Genomic DNA, 25,253 nt, shown 5'->3' on the forward strand with positions numbered 1-25,253 from the left:
ACATTGCACGGGTATTTATTCACAGAAAGCTTGCACTTCTTGAAAAAGGTACAAATCTTTTCATGAGAAAATAAAGAAATAGGGATGAATGGAATAGAACTGATCTGGTTTGTGTTTTAAATGTGTCTTCTGTCTTGTTTCCATGCAGGGTTTTTTGGGGGTGGGATCCTAAATTATTATTTTTTTAACACGTTTCTCATGGCATTCAATTTTTAAAAACGTAATTTAATTTCTTTTAAAGTATTTACAAGGTGGTCTGAGGGCCGTTTTTTCTCATTTCTTTTATAAACATAGGAAGCTGTCTCTTGCTTAGTCAGACTACTGATCTATATAGTTTAGTATTGTCTAAATCGATTAGCAATGGCTACCCAGGGTTTCAGACAGGGTTTTTATTTATTTCCTAGCCCTAGCTAGGAGTATTCAACCTTTGACCTTCTGCATGCAAAGAAGATGTTCTACCACTGCGCTACAAACTTTCTTTCAACAGTTTTCAACCGTGGAGCAGGTAGACAGCCCAGCACTTGCTGAGCTTATTGAAAATGAATCTAAAAAATGCCCTGGATGTGCCGTTATGACATACTATCCCTTCCTGGGTAACCGTTAGAGGAAAAAAGATGTCTGCTCCCCTGACACTCCGAAGGCAGCAATCTTTTATTCCGTTTTACGTCCTTGATGGCCTTGCGGGGACATTGTAAGGAAGAAAATATGGCTGCCCCCTAGGTACATGGGAGCAGCCACCTTTTTTCTATGAAATTGCGCAGGAAGGGACAGCACATCAAATTTCACCACCACTTTTATACACATTTTCAACTAGCTCAGCAAACACTGTGATTTCTCCATGCAGCTCTTCTGACACCTTCATAAAAATGCAAGGGGTTTGCATCTAATTTTAGTCACATTCAGAGCAGATACACTTATATTAATGGGCATGACTTCTCTGGGTATAACTCAGATACTAGCTAAATTGTATGCAAGCAGTGCTGTGGAAAAGTTCATAGGTATGTGGTCTCATTTGTGTACCTTCCATGTTCAGTGTGGAGCTCAACCTGAAGCCAGAAGAGCTGAAAAAGGAGCAGGGAGTGGCTTGCCAAATTATTGGAGTACTACAATATATCCAAAACAATGGGAGAAATTGGAAGAATCTCGAAAGAGAAGATAGACAGGGACTGGAAGGTGTTTAAAGGATACTTGCAAAACCATATTGAAAAATCAGAACTCCTATTAGAATAAACAAGTTCCGTTTTAAATACTGAAATACTAAATAAGATGGATAACAATGTGTAATAGAAAAAGAAGCATGAAATTAAGTTAAAGGTGTGTGAAAGAAAGTAATAGAAGTGGAAAGAAATTGCAATAGAGTAGATTGGAAGTCTAACACAAAGGTGGGGTGAGAGGTGGTGGATGGTGATGGGGAAAGGAATTATCTGTGGGACTGAGTGTAGGTATGTTTGAATATTTTTAAGGATTGTATGAAATGTATGTTTGTATGCTTGTATATTCGCAATATGTGTGTATTAATGCTGAATTATTTTAACAATTGGGACGCAGGTGGCCTAGGACTTGCTGATCAGAAGGTCGCGGTTCAAATCCCTGTGACTGGGTGAGTGCCCATTGTTCGGTCCCAGCTCCTGCCAACCTAGCAGTTCGAAAGCACGTCAAAGTGCAAGTAGATAAATAGGTACCGCTCTGGCAGGAAGGTAAACAGCGTTTCCGTGCACTGCTCTGGTTCGCCAGAAGCAGCTTAGTCATGCTGGCCACATGACCCGGAAGCTGTACGCCAGCTCCCTTGGCCAATAAAGCGAGATGAGTGCCGCAACCCCAGAGTCGGTCACGACTGGACCTAATGGTCAGGGGCCCCTTCACCTTTACCTTATTTTAACAATAAAAACTTTTCAAAAAAAAATTAAAGAAAAGAAAAGAAAAAGGAGCAGGGAGAAGAGGTCATAACAGATGCCACTGAAAATTGGTGGGATTGGGATCAAGGTGCAAAGGAATGAGGCTTAAGCCTTTCCCTTCCCATTACAGATCCATGTGAGAAAAGTGGCCTGGATGCCAAGACCAAGGCGCAACCCCAAGTCCCTGGCTATGAGCTCATCCAGGCCACCGGGATCCTGCTGAGGCTCCCTCAACATCTTTCTCTTGGCCTCTCCCTCTTGCCTGGTGTCCACTCAAGTAGCTGCCCTGCCTCCTCCTCCACCATGTCGGCCAAGGAGCAGCTGAAAAAGTTGGAATCACTTCTGGTGGATGGGCTATACAGGACAGCAAGAGAGTCCTGAGCGTGGAAGTGCTGCTGCACCTCCGGGGCAGCCTCTGCACCAAGTGCAGCCACAACTTGCGAACCTAGAGGGACAGGCTCATCTTGGACTTCAAGTGGGAAATGGACATCCTGATTATCGAGACCGATGTGTGTAACTTCCTCATCAGTGGTGACTGGGCAGACTACATGGGGTTAACATCCCTCTTACCACTGGAAGTAGGCCCAAGAGCCCTACCATGGCCCACTACCAGTTGGCACAACATCTGACTGAGCTGGCTTAACATTGGACGTTATGTGTACAGTGGTACCTCGGTTTAAGAACTATTTGGTATATGAACTCCACAAAACCGGAAGTAGGGTCCCGGTTTGTGAACTTTACCTCGGTCTACGAACGGAAGCCGAACGGTGGAAGGGCACCAGCGGCAGGAGGCCTCTTTAGGGAAGCACGCCTCGGTTTAAGAACGGCTTTGGTTTAAGAACAGACTTATGGAACAGATTAATTTCGTAAACCGAGGTACCACTGTATTTTATTGAACTTAAAAGAGTGAAAGATGATGAGTCATGGGAGCGTGGAGATTGTGTGCATGACCTTAACAGCGCTTAGCTTTTTTTTCCATCGAGTTGCTATTTTGTTAATGTTCTAAATATTGTTTTTTATATTATGAATGCCGTATAGATTTGTTAATTATATAATATGACTTTTGCTCGTATTAATTATATAATATGAACATTGTGATGTTTAGCTTATTTTTTAGTTGCTGTTTTTTAATAGTGTTTTAAAGATTGCAATTGTCTTATTCATGATTTGTTATTTTATATGATTTATGCTGTATTTGTGATGTTCTGTTCTGTCCTGTCCTGTTATTGTTATTGTTTGCAAGCTGCTTTGAGAGTCATTTGAATGAAAAGTAGCAGGGAAACCCAATCCAATCAATCAATCAATCAATGAATCAATTGTATGCAAACCCAGGAGGTAAGTCCAGAAGGTGAGAAACAGGCAACTTTGTTTTGTATTGTAGAGTGAATTAAATCCTCCCCTATCTGTAGTCACTACAATGACAGATCACAAGATGCACTGTGGACCATGCCACGTCCTTGCACAAATGTTAGTAGCAGACTGCACACACACACAAAATCCTGCCATGTGTGTGGATGCACCATGAAACTCAGCGGATGTTAGCAACAACTGGAATAGTCTTTTCTTTATAAAGCCTCTCTGTTTACTGTTTGGGAGAGAAAATCAAATAAACTAAGTTGATATGTGTAGCAGATTCTGTGAAACCAGAAGGTGAAAGTCAAAATCTATATAGAGCTGTGTGAAGTCAATGCAATAATCTTTTAGGGCACTTGCTAAGATCTCATGAGAATGAAAGAAGTATCAAGTTAAAGCTCATAAAACACTTGGTTAGATCCAGACTTTACTCCTGCTAGATCGGAAAGGGAAGTCCCTTATGCTCCTTCTCCACTACTCCTGCCACATTAGTGCGACAATATTTCAGCGCATTGGGGGACCTTCTGGAACAGTGTGAATGGGAGCTTCAGGGGTAAGGGAATCTTCAAAAGTCATGGAGTGGCAGAGTTGGAAGGTAGTCATCTAGTCCAAACCCCTGCAATGCAATAATCTCAACTAGATCATGCATGACAGATGGCCATCCAACCTCTGCTTATAAACCTCCAAGGAAAGAGAGTCCACCATTTCTCACAGGAGACTGTTTCATTGTCAAACAGCTCTTAACATCGGAAAGTTCTTCCTGATCTTTAGTTAGAATCTCCTTTCTTGTAACTTGAAGCCACTGGGTTCAGGTTCTAACCTCTTGAGCAGGAGAAAACAAGCTTGCTCCATCTTCCATGTCACAGGATTTTAGATATTTGAATATGGCTTTCATATTTCCTCTCAGCCTCCTCTTATACAAGCTAAACATACCCAACTCCCTCATCCATTCCTCATAAGGCTTGGTTTCTAGACCCTTGATCATATTGGTTGTCCTGCTCTGAATATGTTCTAGCTTGTCAATATCCTTCTTACATTGTGGTGTCCCAAACAGGACACAGTACGTTAGGTGTGGTCTGACCCTATATTTATCAACAGGAGTAAAGTCTGGCTCTAAGGGGATCACTCTGCCTGATAAAAAACCTTCTGAGGATGGAAGGAGCCTTTCTATCCATGGAAGACAAAGTCTGGATTCAATCCACAGATTCTCAGAAAAATTGTGGTTTTGCACCTTTACTTGCAAAATCAGTATTTTCAACTGAAGGAAGAGACCTGAAGTCAGCAGAAGCTGCAGTTTTGAAACCTCTATAGTGATTGGCTGTGATTTTTGTTTATTGAGATGAATGCATCTATAGCTATGTAGACATTCCAGTTAATCAGATATTTTTAAAGCTGTTGACACAGCGGTCCTTAGGGACAGGTGGGCTGTGGGTTGTTTGTTGGAAAGGGTTAAGCAGAGGAAGGCCACATTCTCACAGTGCTAGATGATGTCTATGAATGCCATGCATTTACGTGGACTAAAGGTAAAGGTACCCCTGCCCATTCGGGCCAGTCTTGCCAGACTCTAGGGTTGTGCGCTCATCTCACTCTAAAGGCCGGGAGCCAGCGCTGTCTGCAGACACTTCCGGGTCACGTGGCCAGCGTGACAAGCTGCATCTGGCGAGCCAGCGCAGCACACGGAACACTGTTTACCTTCCCGCTGGTAAGCGGTCCCTATTTATCTACTAGCACCCAGAGGTGCTTTCGAACTGCTAGGTTGGCAGGCGCTGGGACCGAACGACGGGAGTGCACCCCGCTGTGGGGATTTGAACCGCCGACCTTGCGATCGGCAAGTCCTAGGTGCTGAGGTTTTACCCACAGCGCCACTCACTAAAGTACATGTTAAATTATCCACACTTCTAATTTGTGGGGCTGGGGAAGAAACCATGAGGCCTTATCTGAAACATGCTTCCAATTTGGATAAGGGAACCATGCCCCACCCCCAACTATTATTTCTGTATTTTCTTCTTTTCTTTTTTCTTCTAGAGGTGTGGTAATAGAGGGGAATTAGCAGGCAAAGATGGGGTGGCTTACCAGTAGAACGTTGGCATGGTATCTTGATCTGGATTGGGAGCACATACCAGAAAAAGAGTCCCATGGTGGTTGTTTTTTCTTCAAAATAAAAGTGGCCGATTTAAGCATTTTTATTTCTTAAAAAAGGTTTTGAATAATGAAATACTGTATGTTGTTTAGGGACCTAAATATGAATGCTCATAAAAGTATCAGTGAGTAAGCTAAGTACATGAGAGAGTATAGGGACAGCGGTTACAAAAGTATACATCCATAAATCTACAAGCGTTTCACCTTGTTATTTAAAAAATATTTATGTGAGAAGTGAAAGCAGCAGCTCCCAGGACTAATGGCACTCTGTGACCACCACCCCTCCTGGAATGTAAAAGGCTGTTATTTACTAATTCTCCCTTTTATAAAGTGTGACTGATCACAATGAATGTTTGGAGAGTTTGCAAGGCATCATCAAATTTGACAAGGTGTGCCTTTTTTCTCCCCCTTTCCTTCCTGAAATCAATGTCTTTTTAAACACATAACAATATATTACGCTGATCTCTGGCAGGTGGGGAAAAAAATCATTCTGAATCACTAAGGAAAAAAACCAAAAACAAAACCCAAACAACAAAAAATAGGGGGAAAATATCTAGGAAGCAACATACATTTTGTAGTGTCAAATCATTGATGTTAGTTGATAATGCTCTCAGCCAGTCAACACTCTCCTGGGTTGAACAATACTGAAGTATCCCAGTGCTAACTCCATCGAGTGCCAGTACTTCAAATGCATTAGATCTGCAGCAAGAAGAAATATATATACACCATCAAGGATGCTATACCAGCCATTAAGTCCTTACTTCTTATGGTGTCTCTGCAAATTAGTCCTCATGTACTATAACTGGTGAGTGGGGTGGGATGGGGGATAGGGATGAAGATATGAAAACAGCGGAACTACAGTGCAAGGAAGAGAGATAAGTACAGGATTTGAGCATTATTATTATTATTATTATTATTATTATTATTAATTTCAGTTTTCAAACTAATTTTACACAGGCAGATAACTCAGAGCTGCATCACATAATAATAATAAGAAGAAGAGTTTGGATTTGATATCCCGCCTTTCACTCCCTTTAAGGAGTCTCAAAGCGGCTAACATTCTCCTTTCCCTTCCTCCCCCACAACAAACACTCTATGAGGTGAGTGGGGCTGAGAGACTTCAAAGAAGTGTGACTGGCCCAAGGTCACCCAGCAGCTGCATGTGGAGGAGCGGAGACGCGAACCCGGTTCCCCAGATTACGAGACTACCGCTCTTAACCACTACACCACACTGGCTCTACATCAGTTGTAGTGCTACGTGCAGATGAGCCGGAAGATCATGTGATATAATTTAGCATGGTAGTTGAGAGCATAACATTTGTGCTCAGCCTTTGCATGTTCAGATCTCGGCTCCACTACACACTCTCCTTGGTGGCCTGGGCTTTGCTAACCTGCTGTCTTACAGCCTCAGGTGTTTCACCTGTAATATGAGGGTGAAAGTAACAGTTCATCCTTACATGGCAAATTAAAGGGCCGTTGAGATAATAGCAGGTAGATTACTTAAGGAAACTCTTAGGCAGATTATGACTAGTATATGAAAGAATCAATCTGTTTGGATTACACATCTGTGTAACCAGATCGTGTGTGTGGAAAGGTTTGCAAAAGTGGGCTGAGTGGCAAATGAAGATTGAGCGGCAAGTTGTTCAGAGCAGTGTTGGCAAGAAAATGTACTCCCAGAAATAGCTAAAAAAGGAGATGAAGCAGAGAAACTGCATGGCTTCCAGCTCAAGCACAAGCCAGCTCCCGTACCCATGGCTCACATTCTATCTGATATGGTCATGTCAAACTACTTGATACATGAACAGAGGTGAAGGCCAAGCAGATGCATGAATCACATGCTTGAGGCATCTTGAGCTATTGTGCATGGTGGACCAAGGCTACCATCTTGTGCTTTTAAAATAAGAGGAAATAATATAATTATAATTAGTCCCTTGCAGTCTTGAGAAGCTTTTGCATGTATGCACATGCCCGTGCAAACTTTTCTATGCTTCATGAGTAAGTGTGGCACTATTCATATGTAAACTGACTAGCCGTTATGTATGGGATTCAGACATGCAGATAGCTTGGATAAATGAAGGTCTTCAGCAGGTAATTGTTCTTTCATAATTTAACTATAAAGAGCAGGAGGCCTACTGTGTTTAAGTGAAGCATATTAGTACAGTTCACACCACAGGGTACCTTGGGGCACGGAATCAGAATTTATCTGAACTGACAGTAAAATGGCTGGGCAGCCTGGTAATTCTGAACTGGATCTGGGCCTAGCTAGTCATTTTATGGGTCAGGAAATACCAAGAGAAAGGTGTTATATCTTCATACTGAAATCAGTGACCTATCAAGCTGGTTGTAAAGCTATCATTAAGATAAATGCAGCATGCCAACAAGGAATTAAATAAATTGCATTAGGGTGAGTTACTATGCAAGACTTCTCCTCCTTCCACATATTCCTCCTGTGCTAAGGAAAATGCCATGAAAAAGTTAGACTACATCAGTACTCACAATGATAATTCCAAAAGGGACACTGGGCATCTTCACAATTCACTCACCGATACCATTAATTAAAATGAAATAAGGATTTCTGTATTTTTGTTATGGCTCTATGTGAGCTTTTAAATAATTAACATTTGGGTCAATCATCTGATCCGAGGCCTGACTTTCAAGGGTTTGTTCTTAGCGCCATTTCTACAATAGAACTGTAAGCTTATAGAACCCAAGTCCATTTGAATGTGACCTATATTTATACACAGTCGTTACAATTCAGTTCAGAGCTATGCTTTAGCATTCTTCACTCTCTCTAGGGTAGTGTTACTGCCCACCACCAGTAAAAACACCCCCCTGTTTTATTTTTAATTAGTGGCCAGTGTGGCATGTGGTCACTGGGCTACGGGGACTAGACTAGTCCCCTAAATGGTTCCCTGGCACCACCTTCCCAAAGCTCAGGAAGCTTCTGCCCGGCTTAGGGAGGGAGGTGTGATGCTCTGATGGGTCCAAGAGCCCTCCCAACACCTTCCCAAAGCCTGCCTGGCTTTTGGAAGGAAGCAAGAGGGCTCCAGCTTCCTATCAGAGCCCAGGCATCTCCTCAAAGCCCAGGAAGTTTCTGCCCGGTTTAGAGAGGGAGGTGTGATGCTCACGTCCCCCCCCCATTGCTTTTGCAAGCTGATGCTTCTAGCCCTAACTGTTCCCCTACAAAAATGTCACCGCACACCACTGTTGGTGGCAGTATATTGCATTGGCCCTTCATTGGCACCTACGTTGTTTTTAGCCATATGTTTTTAAAACCCATGACCCAGTTCAATTTCTGTCATATCGTGAAAATATTGGAATGGGTTGCAAAATATTTTAATGTAACTTAACCTGGATAAGAATCCTGTAGCAGCAGGACTCCCCCCCCCCCCCCAGCCACAACTCAGCTGGTGGCACCTTTCAGATTGGCGCCATTGTCATTATAAGAGAACAAGGGAGGTGTTCATGGTGAGTTCCAGCACCTCTTTTTCTAGAAAGATAACACTGGGTAAGAGTAACTGAGTTGAAGAAACAGGTAGGTAGCCGTGTTGGTCTGATGCAGTTGAAATAAATTAAAAAATTGTCCAGGAGCACCTTAGAGACCAACTAAGTTTGTTCTGGGTATAAGCTTTTGTGTGCATACACACTTCTTCAGGTATTTCTTAATTTAAGAAAGATTGCAGGAGCTGAGCAAGAACTTGAAACAGCTGCATCATGTTGACTGTCAAAGGGAGAATCATTTTCCCTGTTAGTAAAGTGAATGTCCAAAGGATCAAAGTGGACTAAAGGAGAAAATATGAGTGTTAATTATATTGTTGTTGTTTAGTCGTTTAGTCGTGTCCGACTCTTTGTGACCCCATGGACCAGAGCACGCCAGGCAATTATATTATTTTGCCTTAAAAAAATCAAATCAAAAAAATCAAACAAAGCTAATATCTAAAGAGAGCAAAATAATAACAAGGAAAGGAAAGCAAAAAAATAAAAGCAAAAACAAAACCCACACCCAAACAAACACTAAATTTTATATTCTATCAGCCTTCTATCTTAATCTTCAATTCACAAAGAGATCTATGTCTTCCCAGCTCCCACCTGAGACAGCTCCCATCCTTCTCAGCCTCACATTCAGGAAAAACAACAACTCTATTCTATCTGCCACAAAGATATCTTCTATCAATGTTCTCTCTGTTTGTATCTTCTTATCAGCCATATAATAATATAATTTAATATTAATTAAAAACTATCAAAAACGAAATAAGAAGAAAAACAAAAAGAGAAAAGGAGATGCTTCTGCTCTTCCCCCTGCCAATTATAATCATATTATTTCCTATTCTCATTACCATACTCTAAACTTGTGAAAGATCCAGCCAGAGAACTTGAGAACAATTCAAAGATGTTATTTCTAGGAAAAGCTATTACCACCAGCAGTTAAATGCAGCCCATTTTTCGGAGGCAGTGCACAATTTAATGCCTGGTATTGGAAGGAACTTATAGCAAATAGCTATTGCCCTCATGCCCTATCTTGTAAAGCTTAAAGAAGCATTCCAAACAGGATTCTTGATTTGATCCAGCTTGGTTCTTATGGTTTGTTTGGGTTTTTTAAAAAAATCTGATCACAAGTCGTAGTGTTCCTTGAAGATACAACCATATCTTGGACCAAAGGGCACAAAATCAATTAAATATAAATTATGTCTTTTGCAAAGGGTATTACCATTCTATGTGAAGCAGGAACTGGGCAATTTCAATAAACAACAAAATTTGGACACTAATGTACTTAAAAGCCCTCACATATGACAGTATCAGCATTATCTTGTTGTCCAAAGAGGTTCAATATATATTTTCTCATCAGAATATTCCTTGGTATCTTAAACTTCATTGATGAGAATACAGTGGTACCTCGGGTTAAGAACTTAATTTGTTCTGGAGGTCTGTTCTTAACCTGAAACTGTTCTTAACCTGAAGCACCACTTTGGCTAATGGGGCCTCCTGCTGCCGCTGCACAATTTCTGTTCTCATCCTGAAGCAAAGTTCTTAACACGAGGTACTATTTCTGGGTTAGTGGGGTCTATAACCTGAAGCATATGCAACCTGAAGCGTATGTAACCCAAGGTACCACTGTACATATCTGACTTCTCAACAAATTATGCTGGGAACTGCTGAATTCTCAAATAGTTTATCATTAGGCCTTGAGTTCTTGACCACGGTTGTAGTCAATATTTAACATTAACTCTAACTCTGGCTTGTTTTATTCATGTAATGAAAGTGCTCATTCATTTACTTTGAGCAAACATATAAGCAAGCTTGGGTGCTTTGATTAAATGGTCCATATGCAACTTAAAACAGTAAAATGCCGCAAGGAAATTCAAGGTCAAGGTGGGGAAACAAGAGACCCAATGCTGTGCTATGGCAAAATTTCGTACAAAATTAGGCCAAGCAATATTGCTTTGCCTCAGAGCTAATGTTACATTAGCCCAGGTACCAGAATTTCCACAGTTTAGCCAAAGAGAAATCACAAATCACAAATGTTGTAATAAGAAGAGCTGTTGCATGATCTTGCAAGAGGACTGTTTACTGCCCAGACACATATCTTAAAATGTCAGGTTTCAGCTTCACGATAACTGGAGAAGTGAAGCAGACATCTAAGGTCTTTGCGATGCAGGTCAGTATGAAAAAAATCAGATTATTCCACAGAAAGAACATGAAAAACAGCACATTAATTGGCAGATTAGACCTTGGTACTATGAAATTGTTAAGATCAAAACATGCCTGGTATAATTTGTTTCAAAGCCTGCTTTTCAAAATGGTAATTGTTTGTATGTGATCTACCCTAATATCCTTTGCAACAATTGTTCTCGCTTTGAAGTTAGCTTTCGTTAAGCTAGCACTTTATTGTGTCAATTGATAGAACATGAAAGGAAAGGGAAAAGGCTTGTAGAAACATACCTGCATTGTTAGAAAAGGACATAAAAAGGCAAGTTGCTAACATTAAGTTCAGAGTTTTTAGGCTGAGCACTTTCTGCTTGCATGATAGAAATAAGCCACCATTGGAAGAAGTGTTATAAAATATATTGTCAGGCCTGGGAGCCAAATGGGGCAATCCAGTACAGCCCTTGGTGATGTCGCTGGGCCATTCTCCCTCTCCAAGCCATCCCTCCTGCTCAGTGGCGTAGCGTGGGGGGTGCAGGGGGTGCCGGCCGCACCGGGCGCAACATCTGGGGGTTAGGGTTAGGGGCCGCAAATCCACGGGTTAGGGGGCGCAAATTACTTGCCTTGCCCCGGGTGCTGACAACCCACGCTACGCCACTGCTCCTGCTCTCTTTACCCTCTTCTAGTGTTCTTCCTTGGCTGGGATGCATAGAGGAACTGCCATAACGCCTCTTGCTTACATGAATAGGGGTTGGAAATATGTATGCTTTTGGACACTTCTGGTTGTTGTACAGCTGTGAAGTAGCCAAGTACAAAGGAAAGAGCCTCATCTATTGCCTCAACCCACCCCCATTACCACCTTGTGTTCTCCACCAGGAGGTTCTCAAAAAGCTAATGTGTCCCATAGAATGAAAAAGATTCCCCTGCGCTGATCAACACTATGCATTTTTGTACGAACTTCTCGTTAAGTTTCAGTATGCAATATTTTGCTGGACAAATATTCTACTAAGCGTGGTCTCGGAAAAGTTGTTTCTTCTGCATCCATATCAGAAGGAGGCAGCTTTACTGAGTTCCCTCTACACTTTGGTTAATGCAAAGCCTATGGCCCTCATTGTACAAGGGTGTACTCTAGTGAAATCCTCATAACGGGATATGATTAAACTTCCCTTTCTTTTCCTCCCTCCTGCAGCTCCTTCTCTCCCTTCACTGCTCTATAGGGTGCCCCAAGTTTCTGAAGCAGATTGTAGGGATGGATAGGGGGCTGAAAGGGGGAGGGAAGAAAAGTAAGTACCATTGCACACAATGTGCTCAAATCTGCTTAGTGACCTATTAGAACATTTCCTATTCGGCCCAAATACTTGCCGTATGTTCCATTACCCCTAAAGTCATATTTTCCCTAAATCATCTACTTTCTCTGCATGTAATTTGTTGTCCTTGCTGTATTAGGTTTGGCGTAGATTATTTTAGCACCTGAACTGTTTTTCGTTTTAAAAGGAGTTGTATCTACTGTGTGAGACATTAAACTTTCTACTTGAATGAGGGTAAAAGGAAAAAAAACAAGCATGAATCAGAATAACATGCGTACAGCAGATTTAGATTACTATTGTATATCAATGTTAAAACACACATCTTGTCAATCTGGGTGTAACTACTACTACTACTACTGATATTAGATCATACGGCCAATATGGACCCAGTCACTTTCTAGAAATATTGTCTTTTGATATCTTAAAAAAAAAATAGCGTTCGTAGTGGCCAAGCCCAAAGTGTGGCCTACTGGGACCATGTGAATACACTGGTTCCCATAAAGAGGCTGACATTTGCTTTGTTCCTACCCATTCAGTTTAGTACACTGTGGGGCAGCTAAGCCAAGGTTTGACGTAGGGTGTCATCCAAACCTAGGACTGTGGTTAAGCTCTCTTCTCCTTAACCAGGATAGCTCATTTGGTTAGAGTGTGGTGCTGATAATGACAAGGTTGCAGGTTTGATTCCCTATGTGGGACAGCTTCATATTCCTGCATTGCAGGTGGTTAGGCTAGATGATCCTTAGGATCCCTTCCAACTCTATGTTTCTATGATCTGTAGCCAATGTTTGTTCTCTGGCTATAGACCATGGTTAAGTGGGAGAAAGGTTAACTGTGATCCCACAACAAGCTAAGCCAGGCTTAATAGTCAGGGCAATTAGGAATACAGCTAACTAAAAGTGTAACGCTGCACTTGCACATGGGTAAGGGTACAAATTCCTGTGCTTAGTAACAGTACATAACGGATATACTGATGATGGATATTGTTTTATTTCATGCTGATTTCTAGGTAGATCATCGCGAAAATTGCACTTAACGCAAATGCCTTTTTGTCCTGCAGTAAAATAACATGAATAACGACAAAGGAAATTATACCTTTGCTTGGTCACACACTCATTACTTCAGCATAATTGCTGCTATTTATAGTTTCACTTTACCATGCTTCACTTCCTCTCTGGTTTATCGTGTGATAAAGTCGCAGGAAGAGAGCGCTGAGGGCTGCAGAATTCGTAAATCACACATGCAAGGTCAGTTATCATGGAAGCAGCCCTTCAGTGATGTGCAAAGGCTGTGTACAGACTGTCTAGTTAGGGTAAGCTCTCCTGCTGCATAATTCATTTCAGTTGGTACTTTTGCGGAGGAACGGGTTGTTAGGAGAGGAGTCAGAGCTGCAGGAGACTTTCTTGAACAGGATCTTCCCTGCAGGACATTGGCTTATAGAAAACCTCCTTCTGTGTTTTTTCCCCAGAAGGCATCACTGGGGCAGAAAGTCTCTGACTAGGTGGATTGAGGGTGCATCGAGTTGGCATATCACTCATTAGCAATGCTCCTCCTGTTGCAGTGGGGGCTGGTATCCTGGCTTCTTTCTTGCAGAGATCTTCCTCGGGCAGATACCAAAAGGGGGGTTGGCATGGACTTCTCTTTATGCTTTTACTAGACCCAAAAGCTGTGCTTTTTCCTTGCCATACATGGGATTTGGCCATAGGATTCTCCAGAGGGTCCTAAGTTCTTGATTATTATTTTTTTTGTCTTTTTCTGGTATCTCACCATAATGGATACAGCTCAGTTACATTGCAAAAGAAAAGCAGAAACTGCAGAGTATTCTCTTCCTATACCAGATCAGCTCATTTAAATCAAGGGGCAAGCACCCAATGGATATCACCCAAAGTTTATATAGATGGTGTAAATATATGTGGGTGGGTGGGTGGGTGGGTGTGCATGTGTAAAGAACAGCATGGAATTAATAATGTGTTTCGTTCACTATAAAAATGCACTGGTCTCTTCCCATTAGCTGAACAGATGTCCGAGAAACAATACGTGCCTCTCAGCAGCGTAATGCCTATCATTGAGAAACAAGTCCTGAAAGTTCAATAGGATGTTATAATCAATGGTGTCAAAGATACTGACAAGATGTAAGTTTATAGAAAAGATTAAGGTGAACAACAGAGATGGAGGAGTACCGGGGATCAGATAAGGCTATAACCTTACGACAAGCAATCTGTATTGTGTGCAGAAATCTGGAACCCGTCAGGAATATTTGAAGAAAATAAAAGATTATTTAGAATGAGATAGCAAGAATGCCAAAAATAGATCACTATCTCAGGCATCAGAATGAGAAAAATGACTAAGACTAGCAGGGTCATTTTACGTTGCTTGCTCACTGCCTAATGTAGAGAGACAGCGAGAAAAGCTTTATTTGTGGCTGTTTTGTGTGTGCTTTCAGTGTTAAAAGATGGCAAACACAACCTCTCAGTGCAGTGAAGGGGCATTTTCCCCCCTGCCCACAAGCTTCTGGAGAATGCAAATGCCAGGACTGTGAATTCCATGCTGGCTTCTCTGTTCCAATAAGCAACGCTACTGCCGGCCCGGGGATAGGATTGCATTTTCATTAACCTCCATAAATATTCCTTGCACTGTATAAACAATGCTTCCCCTCCCCTTCTTTTCCCTCGAAATAATTCACAACACATGGGAGCTATCACCTATTATGCCGCGCATAATTTTATACACTTCTGCTGCTCTTATCTACCTTTTCTCTCCACTAAAAAGCCCCCAATGCTGCAACTTTTCCTCATAGGAATGTTGAAAGGGTTTGTTATTTAGTGTGCGTGTGTGTAGGGAAATACAGAGAAAATGAATATGTTTGTGTGTGTTGGAGGGGGGCTATGAAAGAGGTTAAGCCAGAGGGACTTAGTTACATTGTGAGCCAACAAATGTAAACAAGCAAAGGGAATCAATGAAGGGAGATTTTAAAAGATTTTGGAGATAGCGGCAGAAACTCCAGATAGTATGGAGGGGTATAATGTCACCCCACTTTATGAGGAATTCTTCATCTGATGCAAAAGTAATGCAGTATGGGTGTTCCCATATCACAAATAAAGGGACGTGATGAACGTCCCTGTGGAGCGCCCTCCCATCAGATGTCAAAGAGATAAACAACTACCTGACGTTTAGTAGACATCTGAAGGTAGCCCTGTTTAGGGAAGTTTTTAATGATTGATGTTTTAATGTATTTTTAATCTGTGTTGGAAGCCACCCCGAGTGGCTGGGGAAACCCAGACAGGTGGGCAGGGTACAAATAATCAATTATTATTATAATATGAAAGCTTGCCCACTTTCTGGTTCAACGCAGATTCCAAAGGGATTCCGGGATATGATGCCGTTTCAGAGAAACAAATGGACATTTAAGGTTTGGGTTGTGGAAGAGGGGTGGCTAAATTGGGTAGAGGTGGGACTTCAGCTCTCATTTACAGTTTGCCGGTTTTAGTCTGGTCATAATTGTTACCTGCCCCAAGCTTTGAGAGTACCAGTAAGTGGCAGGATCATAAATGTAAACAAAGAAACAAATCAACTCCCAATAGATTTTCCCAAGGCTTACAAGCCATCAGCATGGCTTCTTTTTCTCGGTGAGCTTGGAATCAATTGTTGGAATATTTTTTTCATTACATATTATGACTGTTGAGAGAAAAATGTCCCATAGGGTTGTAGTCAACCGACTTTTACTCAAGAGTAGACCCACTGAAATTAATGGCCGTGACAAACTTAGGTCCATTGATTCCAATAGGAGTAAATGTTAGTTGAATACAGCCCACAGACTTCTTCCATACATTTTCAAGCAGCCAGTCCCTTGGCTGCGAGGAGCAGGATGCAAATCATGTAACCTAACTCTTTTTCAGATTACAAACCTTAATTTATTTGTTCCAGCTTTGTACCTCGAGATTCGGGCCATCGACAAAGGAACTGATAAGGTGTCCAGCCAGCGCTTCTCATATTTTGGTTCATTAGCTATGGGTGAAGAAGGTGATGATGGCGCCTGTATAGAATAAATGAGAATCAGTAAGCACAGTCTACTAGATCACACTGTGTAGGAAACATGAATATTTATCTGTGGATGTGCCCTTTCTCAAAACTAATAAGGCAGAGTAATATCATTGTTTGGGAAATTCAGAGTGCATGAAAAAAACACAAAAAACAATAATTTATGTAAAAATGGAACATTTGTGAGCTGTCTGAGCTCATTTTCTCCCCTATTATTTGTGCAGTGGTAACATTGCTTTTATTTCTGTTAAAAGCATAAGCCTTACACATGACAACATAATGTTTAAGTGATAAATAATGCTAATTTACATGTAGCAGACCTCTCAGAAGTCTTATTTACTTCAAAAGCACAATAAAGAAAGAGGATAATGTGATTGCAAAACAGTGTACCTTGTCAGTTTTTTTTCAATTTCAGAGATAAATAAAAGAAAATGTGCATGTCTATCTTGATATAAGGAACTATGAATGCAAAGTTCTTCATGGGCACACCATGAGCTTTGCAACAAATTATTGTTTCCTTATTTACTGCATTTAAGAACATGAAACTACATGTAACCTCTGCAAAGACAAATCATAAATAAACAAAACTTGCACAGATCAAATCTGAAATAACTTGTTCTGACGAGGCATGGTACTAGACACTATTTAGTACAAAAGTATATAATCAGATACACAGAAGCAAACACCAATATTGGCATTTCATTGGTAGAGTTTGTTTCAATTCCTGCAAGATGTTATGTGTCCATTTTTGAAAGCAAGGGTCAAATATCTCCATGCTCCTTCAGTCAAAACTTTCTTTCAATTAGTGGTTCCAGCTCCAAAAACAGCACCCTTCACAGATAATGAGTGTGCTAATCATGTGTTTGCTTCATAGCTGATAGCAATTTAAGAAGCTGCACTATTCCCACTGGTGCCTGAAGTTTTGCAAATAATTGCAAAAGTATTGCTAAGCTTGCCAACTAAGAAAGACTTAAGCGAATAAGGTGTTTTCATGAGAAATACTCTGGCATTAGCCACTGAAGAAACAGACAATATGTCCTGTAAATTGGCACAAGTCAGAATGTACAGTAACAACAGATCATCAATTTATTTCATTTTGTAGTTTGCTCAATCCTAAAAGTTCCAATACATTCAAAAAGGGACCATATATCTCCTTGTTCATTCACCAGCCTTATAATGATAAAAAGTCTTGCAATTAATGGCTGGGAAGACGATTGATGAAATGTGGCATATTCAAAGATCTCGGAGTGCAGCAAAGCAGACATTTTCACATTTTACATAAAAGTCATTGCCATTGCATTGTTCTTCACTTTGCCACATGAGAGAGCCTGACACTCAGCAAGAAAAAAGTGACACATCATGAAATGTATTATTCATTCAGTGAACTGCACTAAGTAGTACTAAGTAGAAAGGTGATAGCAACTGCACAATATGAAATACTTATTGTGCTCCAGATTAATAAACATGCTTATTAATCCATCCGTAATACAACACACACATGTCTCAGGATACAAGCCTCTACTTAATTTATACCAGCTATAGAATTTTAATATTTGTTCCTTTGTCCTGGTAGATCTTGGATATCTGCTCGCTCCAGGCACCCTGCACTGGCCCAATGTCACAAATACATCAGTGTTGTGTTGCATTGTGTCTACATCATCTCACAGATTGCCCTGCTTCAGAATTTCACCCACGATGATTTAAGAGGAACTTCTGCTCTTCCATCACAGTTGGGAAACAAGCACAATGCATCTCACATGACATCAGCAGTGACAGAAGTGCAACTGTTCTAACAGTTTCCATCCTGAACTCTTTTTTTTTTTAACTTTAATTATAAATAAACACTTCCTCCTAAATTGCAGAGTAACCAGCTCCTTCCTTTCATTTTATCATTTTGTCTTTCATCACACAGATGAAATGATTTTCGTGACATTCTCTAATACATCAACAACAATTATTAATGGCTTAGTATTTTCTACGGTGGCAAACTTTTTTGGTGGCTTTGCACAAGACAAGACGTGGAAATGTGAGCTACAAAATATGTGAATATACAGACTCTGACAAAACATGGAGATGCGGTTGGATGAAGCAATAGGGACCCCCCCCCCCAGTTCCATGGAATACATTGTACAGGGGGTGGGGGCAGAATCCTTAATAATAAGCTGTAGTAAAAAATTAAATCACAATCTTGGGTTGCAGAACGCAGTTATAGGATGGCCACAAACATAAAATGCCTTTGGTATGCAACTCTGGTATTCTTACCCTGCACATCAATTACTGAACCATCTTTAGTTGGGAAACAATGGCTTTAATGGCACAAAGGGGGCTGCTTACTAATAGCTGCTACAGCCCACCTCAAGCACCTCCCCCATCCAGGGCAAGCCCAAGTCATTTTGCTGACTGAGGTGGAGCAGGAAATGGAGCCATTGCCCACAAAGGTCAGGGCCGGTCAAGTTATTTGGAACTTGCAGAAGAAAATCCCACAAGTGACTTCCCCCCTCCCTAGCAGTAAAAAAACACAACACTGATAAGTTAAAGAACTAAGCCTTTTACGATGCCTACAATCAACTGCCTAGGCAGCCACCTTGCTACCTACCTTATGGTAGGGCTGGCCTTGCTCAAATCTTAGACCATTTAAATTAACAGCATAGGAGCCAAGGAATGTGCAAAATGTGTTAAACATCCCCACACTGCCATTTTCCCTGGTCCAAATGGCCTCCTCACCTGAAGGTACTGTTTGCTGCACAGGGTAAAGTACGCGGTGCTGTATTCAGCTGAACTGAAGTTCTAGCATAAGCTGGAACAATAGGACCCACTCCTCACAATTCCCAAATCTGCTCCAGAGGGATGGGGGAAAACCTCAGAAAATATTTAGAGGGCAAGCGAGTGGAGGGGAGGGGGAGAAGGTTTTATCTCACAAGGAAAATCTTTGCGCTGATGGAACCGTAGCTTTACAACTACGTTGAATGCAACCCATGATTTTCCTTAGTAGAACCAATAACAGTTGATTGGGATGGAGGGAAAATAACACAGAGAAAACAGGACCGTGTGTCGCATCTGTGCTCAAAATCAGAGTTCCCCCATGTTTACATTTACTTAAAGATAGAAGGCTCGGGAGATCGAGTTATGCCTCTCTGACATAAAAAGTCAGTGTGGTAAGAGTGTCACACTAGAAACTTGGAGGCCAGGGTTCAAATTTCCACTCAGTTATGAAGCTCACTAGATGACCTTAGAGCACACACTGTTATTCAACTTAAATCACCTTTGGTTCTCAGATACATTAGCAGAAATAGGTTAGGTTAGGTTAGGTTAGGTAAACTAAACTAAACTCAACTAAACAACTAAACTAAACTAAACTAAACTAAACTAAACTAAACTAAACTAAACTAAAATGTCCATTTTGACTGCATTCTCCTAACTACTCTGGGTGGCTTCCAACAAATTAAAACACAATATGACACCAAACATTCAAAACTTCCCTGAACAGGGCTGCCTTCAGATGACTTCTTAAAGTCAGGTAGTTTATTTTCTTGACATCTGATGAGGGGGTGTTCCAGATATCTTCATTTGTATTACAGATCTTGGTTTGTATAACAGCAGGGCACAGTCTCTGACTTAATATATGAATCAATATTTATATCCAACCTCTATTTGGCTTAGACTGGACTCAACTTTTATCTGAGTTGAAGATAATTAACACTGAAATAATGAAAGTAGCACGAAAGAAATGTATCCATACACTTGTCAGGCAATTAAATCCATTTCAAAGGGGACAGAACGTTACATCCCAAATAACAACTGGAGAGTTGAGATCCCTTTGCTACAAGAATTTAAACGATTAGCAACACAGGACTCATGAAAATGCTCAATTGTCATTCCTTGAAACTAACGCCTTCTGTCAAGGGAAATGTTTTCGCTCAGTAAAGCTAAAATAAATATCCAGACTTAAAATTAAATGAATTCACCTAGTCAAACATGAAGCTTTCGGTGTCTTTATTTCTCCAGAGAGTCAGTCCATGCAGAAATGACTGGCTGTCAAAATTGGAGACAGGGGCTCAACACGGTACCACCATTTACACAAGAATAACAAGGGCTCTGATAGGTTTGGCTAAGAGAGAGTGATATTTTCCCCATGGTTACATGTTAAGCAGTTCCCATGTATTTTCGTGCAGACAGAAAAGCAGGACAGAGTTATAGGCAACTGTATGTTATAGGCAGCTTGGCCCCATTTTATGCTACCGGGAGATACAAATTGCAATTCAACAAAGCTGTGTGACCAGAGAGGTGATACACACAAGGGCTAGAGATTTCTTTGGCTCTTCTCATTCCACCCTGGAACAGTGAGTGATAAGTCACCCTTCAGTGAAAGATGGAGTTTCTGGCAACAATTTTTCACATGAAGTTCCTGGCTGCCTGGGTCATCCACATGCAGCTGCTGGGTGACCTTGGGCTAGTCACACTTCTCTCAGCTCCACTCACCTCACAGAATGTTTGTTGTGGGGGAGGAAGGGAAAGGAGAACGTTAGCTGCTTTGATACTCCTTCGGGTAGTGATAAAGCGGGATATCAAATCCAAACTCTTCTTCATCTTCAGCTATTTTGAATTTAGCTTTACATTAAAGCTAACACAACTGCTCAGTTTTTCAACCAACAACAAGCACAACATGAAGGCAACAGTAAATTCCCATTGGGTGCCCACCCCATCAACTAATATTCAGCCATTCTGCTGGGGCCAGCATCAAGGGTTTGTATGGATGGGCATCTCCCAAGGCTCCCTACTATAGGAGGAACCACCTGGTCTTGCAACAGTGAGAAGGTAGACTGACTGAGGAAGAGGGATCCATGAAAGGTGAGCCATCCAAGGACCCCCCAAAACCTGGAACTGACACTGCACACAGCTTCTGAATCTGGAGGTTCTACGTATCTAGCCATTATGGCTAGCAGCCATATGAATCCTCTATGAATTCCCTTGTATAGCCAAATTCCCTTATATGGCCAATGGACACCATGGCACCATGTGGCACTGAAGTCCAAAGATCAACAGTGCACTGCTTGAAGAAACACCTTATTCTATTTGCCCTGAATCTCGCACCTTCATTCAGCTTCTGCTTGTGGCGGTGGCAGAACACTTTCTCTTGGTTGAAGCAGCTACCATTTCTACCTCAGAATGCCTCTGGAGCAATGTTGTGTCATGGGTCATAGCACAGGTTCATTCCAAGGGTCTTCTATGGGCAATTGGTGGCCACCTTGCTGTAAATTTCAGCCAGATTCTGATACAAACTTTAACTAGCAGGGGCCTATTGGGAAAAGTTGGAATCTGTGTTTAGATATTAAGCCATTGTGGTCAAGGCAGGGGTGGAAAAGAGAGAGAAGAGGGACCCTGCAATTAAACAAAACAAAGCAAAAGGCACACTGCTCAAAACAGAAAGAGAAACACAACAAGTTTTTCAGCAGGGGTGAAGCAACCAGTTCTTGTAAAAACAATAAAACTTTTTTTAAGTAGCAGAACTAATCAGACATCCTTTCTGCAGCAATGTGCCTAATGCTTAAATGAGGAGGAAGAAAAGAAACTCATGGGATCACAGTCGGTTAGAGCTGTCAGCTTTTCATATTCTTATGACAAATGATTTGCAGTACTTGGGCAAGTTTCTGTTTTAGTTCTGCGAATGACTGTGAAGCTCTATAGAGGAAAAAAGTGAACAAATTCCTTATGTTGTTTTAGTAATTTTAGTAATTTATAAAGCTCCAGTTAAGGCTGCCTCTGGATGGAAGAATCAACACATAGCCATACATTAGAAATTCAGATTCCTCGGAGTAGAAATCTTTTGCCGAGTATATTGAAAATAATTGTGTACTGTTGACAACACTGGCAGTATTAAAGTACATGCAACAATATAATAAATGTTGAAGTGATGTAAGATAGGAAAACAGAATTAGATGGATATTTCAAATTATGCAGGAATGGTGGGAAAGTTAAATGAACCTTGGAAGGGGAGGGAGGGAAGTCAATACATGTATGGTATAAAAGATGTTTAATTTGTAATGTGAAATTTGAAAATTTAGGGGGGAAATAAAAAATTGAGATTCCTGAAATATTTATTTTGTCTAGTGACAATGAATACGAAGATTACAATCCTTTCTTGTAAAGAGGACTGAACAAATTTAAGATTCTATGAGAAATGCTTTTACCATCTGGAAGTTGAAATGCGACTTTGCATATACTTAAGATAGCTTGCATATTATTTCAATGGATATGTTCAAAGGCAAAACTAATGGACATTTCCCAACCATTTTGGCAAAAATCTTACTCTGAATTAGCTAATCTGCATTAGGAAACTTCGGGGGGGGGGGGGTCAGTCCTCGAAAAACATTTGCCTATCGACTGAGAAATCGTAAGATCTCTTCCACATTCTTGCTTATTTTCAATTTATATTTGCAATGAGGATTTTTATAGTCTCAAAACTCTTCTCAGTGCCAGTGGAATTGGGATTAGGAAAGAGCTTTTTTTTGTACCAGGTACCACCAATATTTTAAACATATGGAGGTCAGGAATAGAGCTAGCAGGCACCACCCTCAGCCCTCCTCCATACCCTTTGACATACTCTCCACAAATCCTGCAACATTCCTATACCAAAGACAACTTTGTCAGTCCCTGACCCTCCACTGCAACACTTGGCTATTTATTTTATTGCAGGAGTAGGGATCCTCTAGACCAGGGCCTCAGCCTAATTTCATGTGGGTTTGGGGAGCCCAGGGGGAGAAGTGGTGGCTGGATGATGGAATTGGCTTTCTATTAGCTCCACCAGTGGCACCACTGTTGGAGGAGGAAATGGGGAGGTTCTACAGGCACCCCCCCTCCTCCTCAGGCACAGTTAACATTTGGCAGTGACAAGCTTCACAACCCCCAAGCGCTAGATGTAGGACATATTTTTACACCCATGAATTTTGCTTAGGGAAATCGCTGTAGCTCTGTGGTAGATTGTCTGCTTTGCACGCAGGTGTCCCAGGCTCAATCTTCTGGCATCTCCAGGTATGGCTGGGAATGTCCCCTGCCTGGAAACTTTGAGACCTGCTGTCCACCAGTGTAGACAACACTGAACCAGATGGACTAAGAGCAGAAACACAGGCAGTTTCCTGTGTTTCTAGACACAGCCTTCTGGGTGTTCAATGCCCTGTTTGCATTAAAATGGTTTATATTAAAAAAAATAAACAGTGAAGGAAGTGTTTAAAACACAAAAGAAATGACAGGGATATCTATAATATTCACATAACTCTACAGCTAATATAGACTGATTTTTATGTTGTATTCATATTTTCCCTTTGTTTCGAATGATAGCCAATTTAGCCATTCATTCAATTTGCTTAGCTTGAAAAGTGGAAGCCTTTGCAGAAGTGTGGAATTTTTTTATAATTGTGCCATTTCTGTAAAACCAGTATTTCTCTCGAGCTCAAAACATCTGTAGCAGACACAAACCCATCCTGAATTTCAGCTCCTATTCTTGATAATAACCTTAAATACAGTTAATCATAGCATTTCTTCGGTATGCACAATAATTGTTTGTCGGTGCTTGAACAGTATCCCCCCCCCCCGGACTTTTGAAAAGAAATCCTGGTCATTTCCTGTGAATAAACATTTTACTTTTAAATTCCATTGAACATTGTGTCCACAGGTGTCTTTCCTGCCCTGTTTCAGAGAGGCAACCAGTCTCCAAGTCCTTAAATCTTTATATGATCCCCTTTGATTCATTCTCTCTTCTCTCACCTTGAATGCTATTAATCATCTGGCTGTCTTTGGCCTTTCCTTTTCACATTTTGATCCCAGCACTCCTTTCAACCATTCCACATCTGGGCTTATAGCACTGGCTATAGTGCTGAATGTCAAGGTTTCAAAGCTTTGATTGTCATCCTTTCCAATTTATACTCAGTACAATCTTCTCCCCTGTAGTTCCATGTCTTTAACAGCCTTTCCTCACACAGCCTTCTGACTCTTGCTCCTTTCCAGAGTATTACAGTGGAATTAAGTGAAAACTGATTGGCAATGGATTAAAGTGAAAAATTTAAAGTTAGATTGTGTTAAGATTAATTATAGAATAAAAAATTTGAGTAAGATGGAAAGGATTTGCCGAAGTAGCTATGAACTAGAATACAAAAAAGGGAGGTGTGAGGAGGTCGATGAAACAAGTAAATGAAAAGTAAGGATATGGAAACATTGGAAGTGTTTTTAAATTTTTCTGGTGGTTTTTTTTTTGGTTGTTTTAATGCATTGATTTTCTCTGTTTTTCTTTTTACTTTTGATGTACTGATTGTTAAATTTTTAAATGTTTTTTGTTGTCATTCTTTTTTTCTTTTTTTCTGTAATTATTAAACTTCTAATAAATATTATTATAAAAAAAAAGAATATTACAGTGGTACCTTGGGTTAAGTACTTAATTCATTCCAGAGGTCCGTTCTTAAACTGAAACTGTTCTTAACCTGAAGCACCACTTTAGCTAATGGGGCCTACTGCTGCCGCTGCACCGCCAGAGCACAATTTCTGTTCTCATCCTGAACCAAAGTTCTGAACCTGAAGCACTATTTCTGGGTTAGTGGAGTCTGTAACCTGAAACGTATGTAACCTGAAGCGTATGTAACCCGAGGTACCACTGTATCTGACATCTTCTCCCTTGCAGTTCTATATCCCTCGCTTGTTCTGTGGTCACCTGCTACACAGGAAGCTGCCCGCTACTGAGGCAGACCATTGGTCCATACTCTCTAATCTCCATAGACTGGCATATGTCTCTTCTAGTACTACCTGGAGATTCCACGGATTGTACCTGAGACATTTTACATGAAAAACAGTTGACCTTCCACAGAATTGCAGCTCTCAGTGAAATCCATCCTTC

At 41.0% G+C, this 25,253-nt stretch overlaps 2 protein-coding genes across 5 annotated transcripts in view; both read right to left on the reverse strand.

Moving 5' to 3' along the window:
• Positions 1 to 25,253, reverse strand: part of TPO (thyroid peroxidase) — a 990,904-nt gene that overhangs the window by 141,642 nt on the left and 824,009 nt on the right. The window lies entirely within an intron of this gene.
• SNTG2 (syntrophin gamma 2) overlaps positions 1 to 25,253 on the reverse strand; it is a 204,359-nt gene that overhangs the window by 41,539 nt on the left and 137,567 nt on the right. For all 4 annotated transcript variants that reach the window (XM_083431681.1, XM_083431680.1, XM_083431679.1 and 1 more), the window contains exons 9-10: positions 16,240 to 16,367; positions 5,957 to 6,086 (exon numbers count right to left, since the gene is read on the reverse strand). In XM_083431681.1, coding sequence (XP_083287807.1) covers positions 5,957 to 6,086; positions 16,240 to 16,367 — 258 coding nt within the window. The remainder of the gene's footprint in view (positions 1 to 5,956; positions 6,087 to 16,239; positions 16,368 to 25,253) is intronic.

The sequence above is a fragment of the Podarcis tiliguerta genome, assembly GCF_965153285.1.
Source record: "Podarcis tiliguerta genome assembly, chromosome: 3".
In the NCBI taxonomy this organism is placed as follows: Eukaryota; Metazoa; Chordata; class Lepidosauria; order Squamata; family Lacertidae; genus Podarcis; species Podarcis tiliguerta.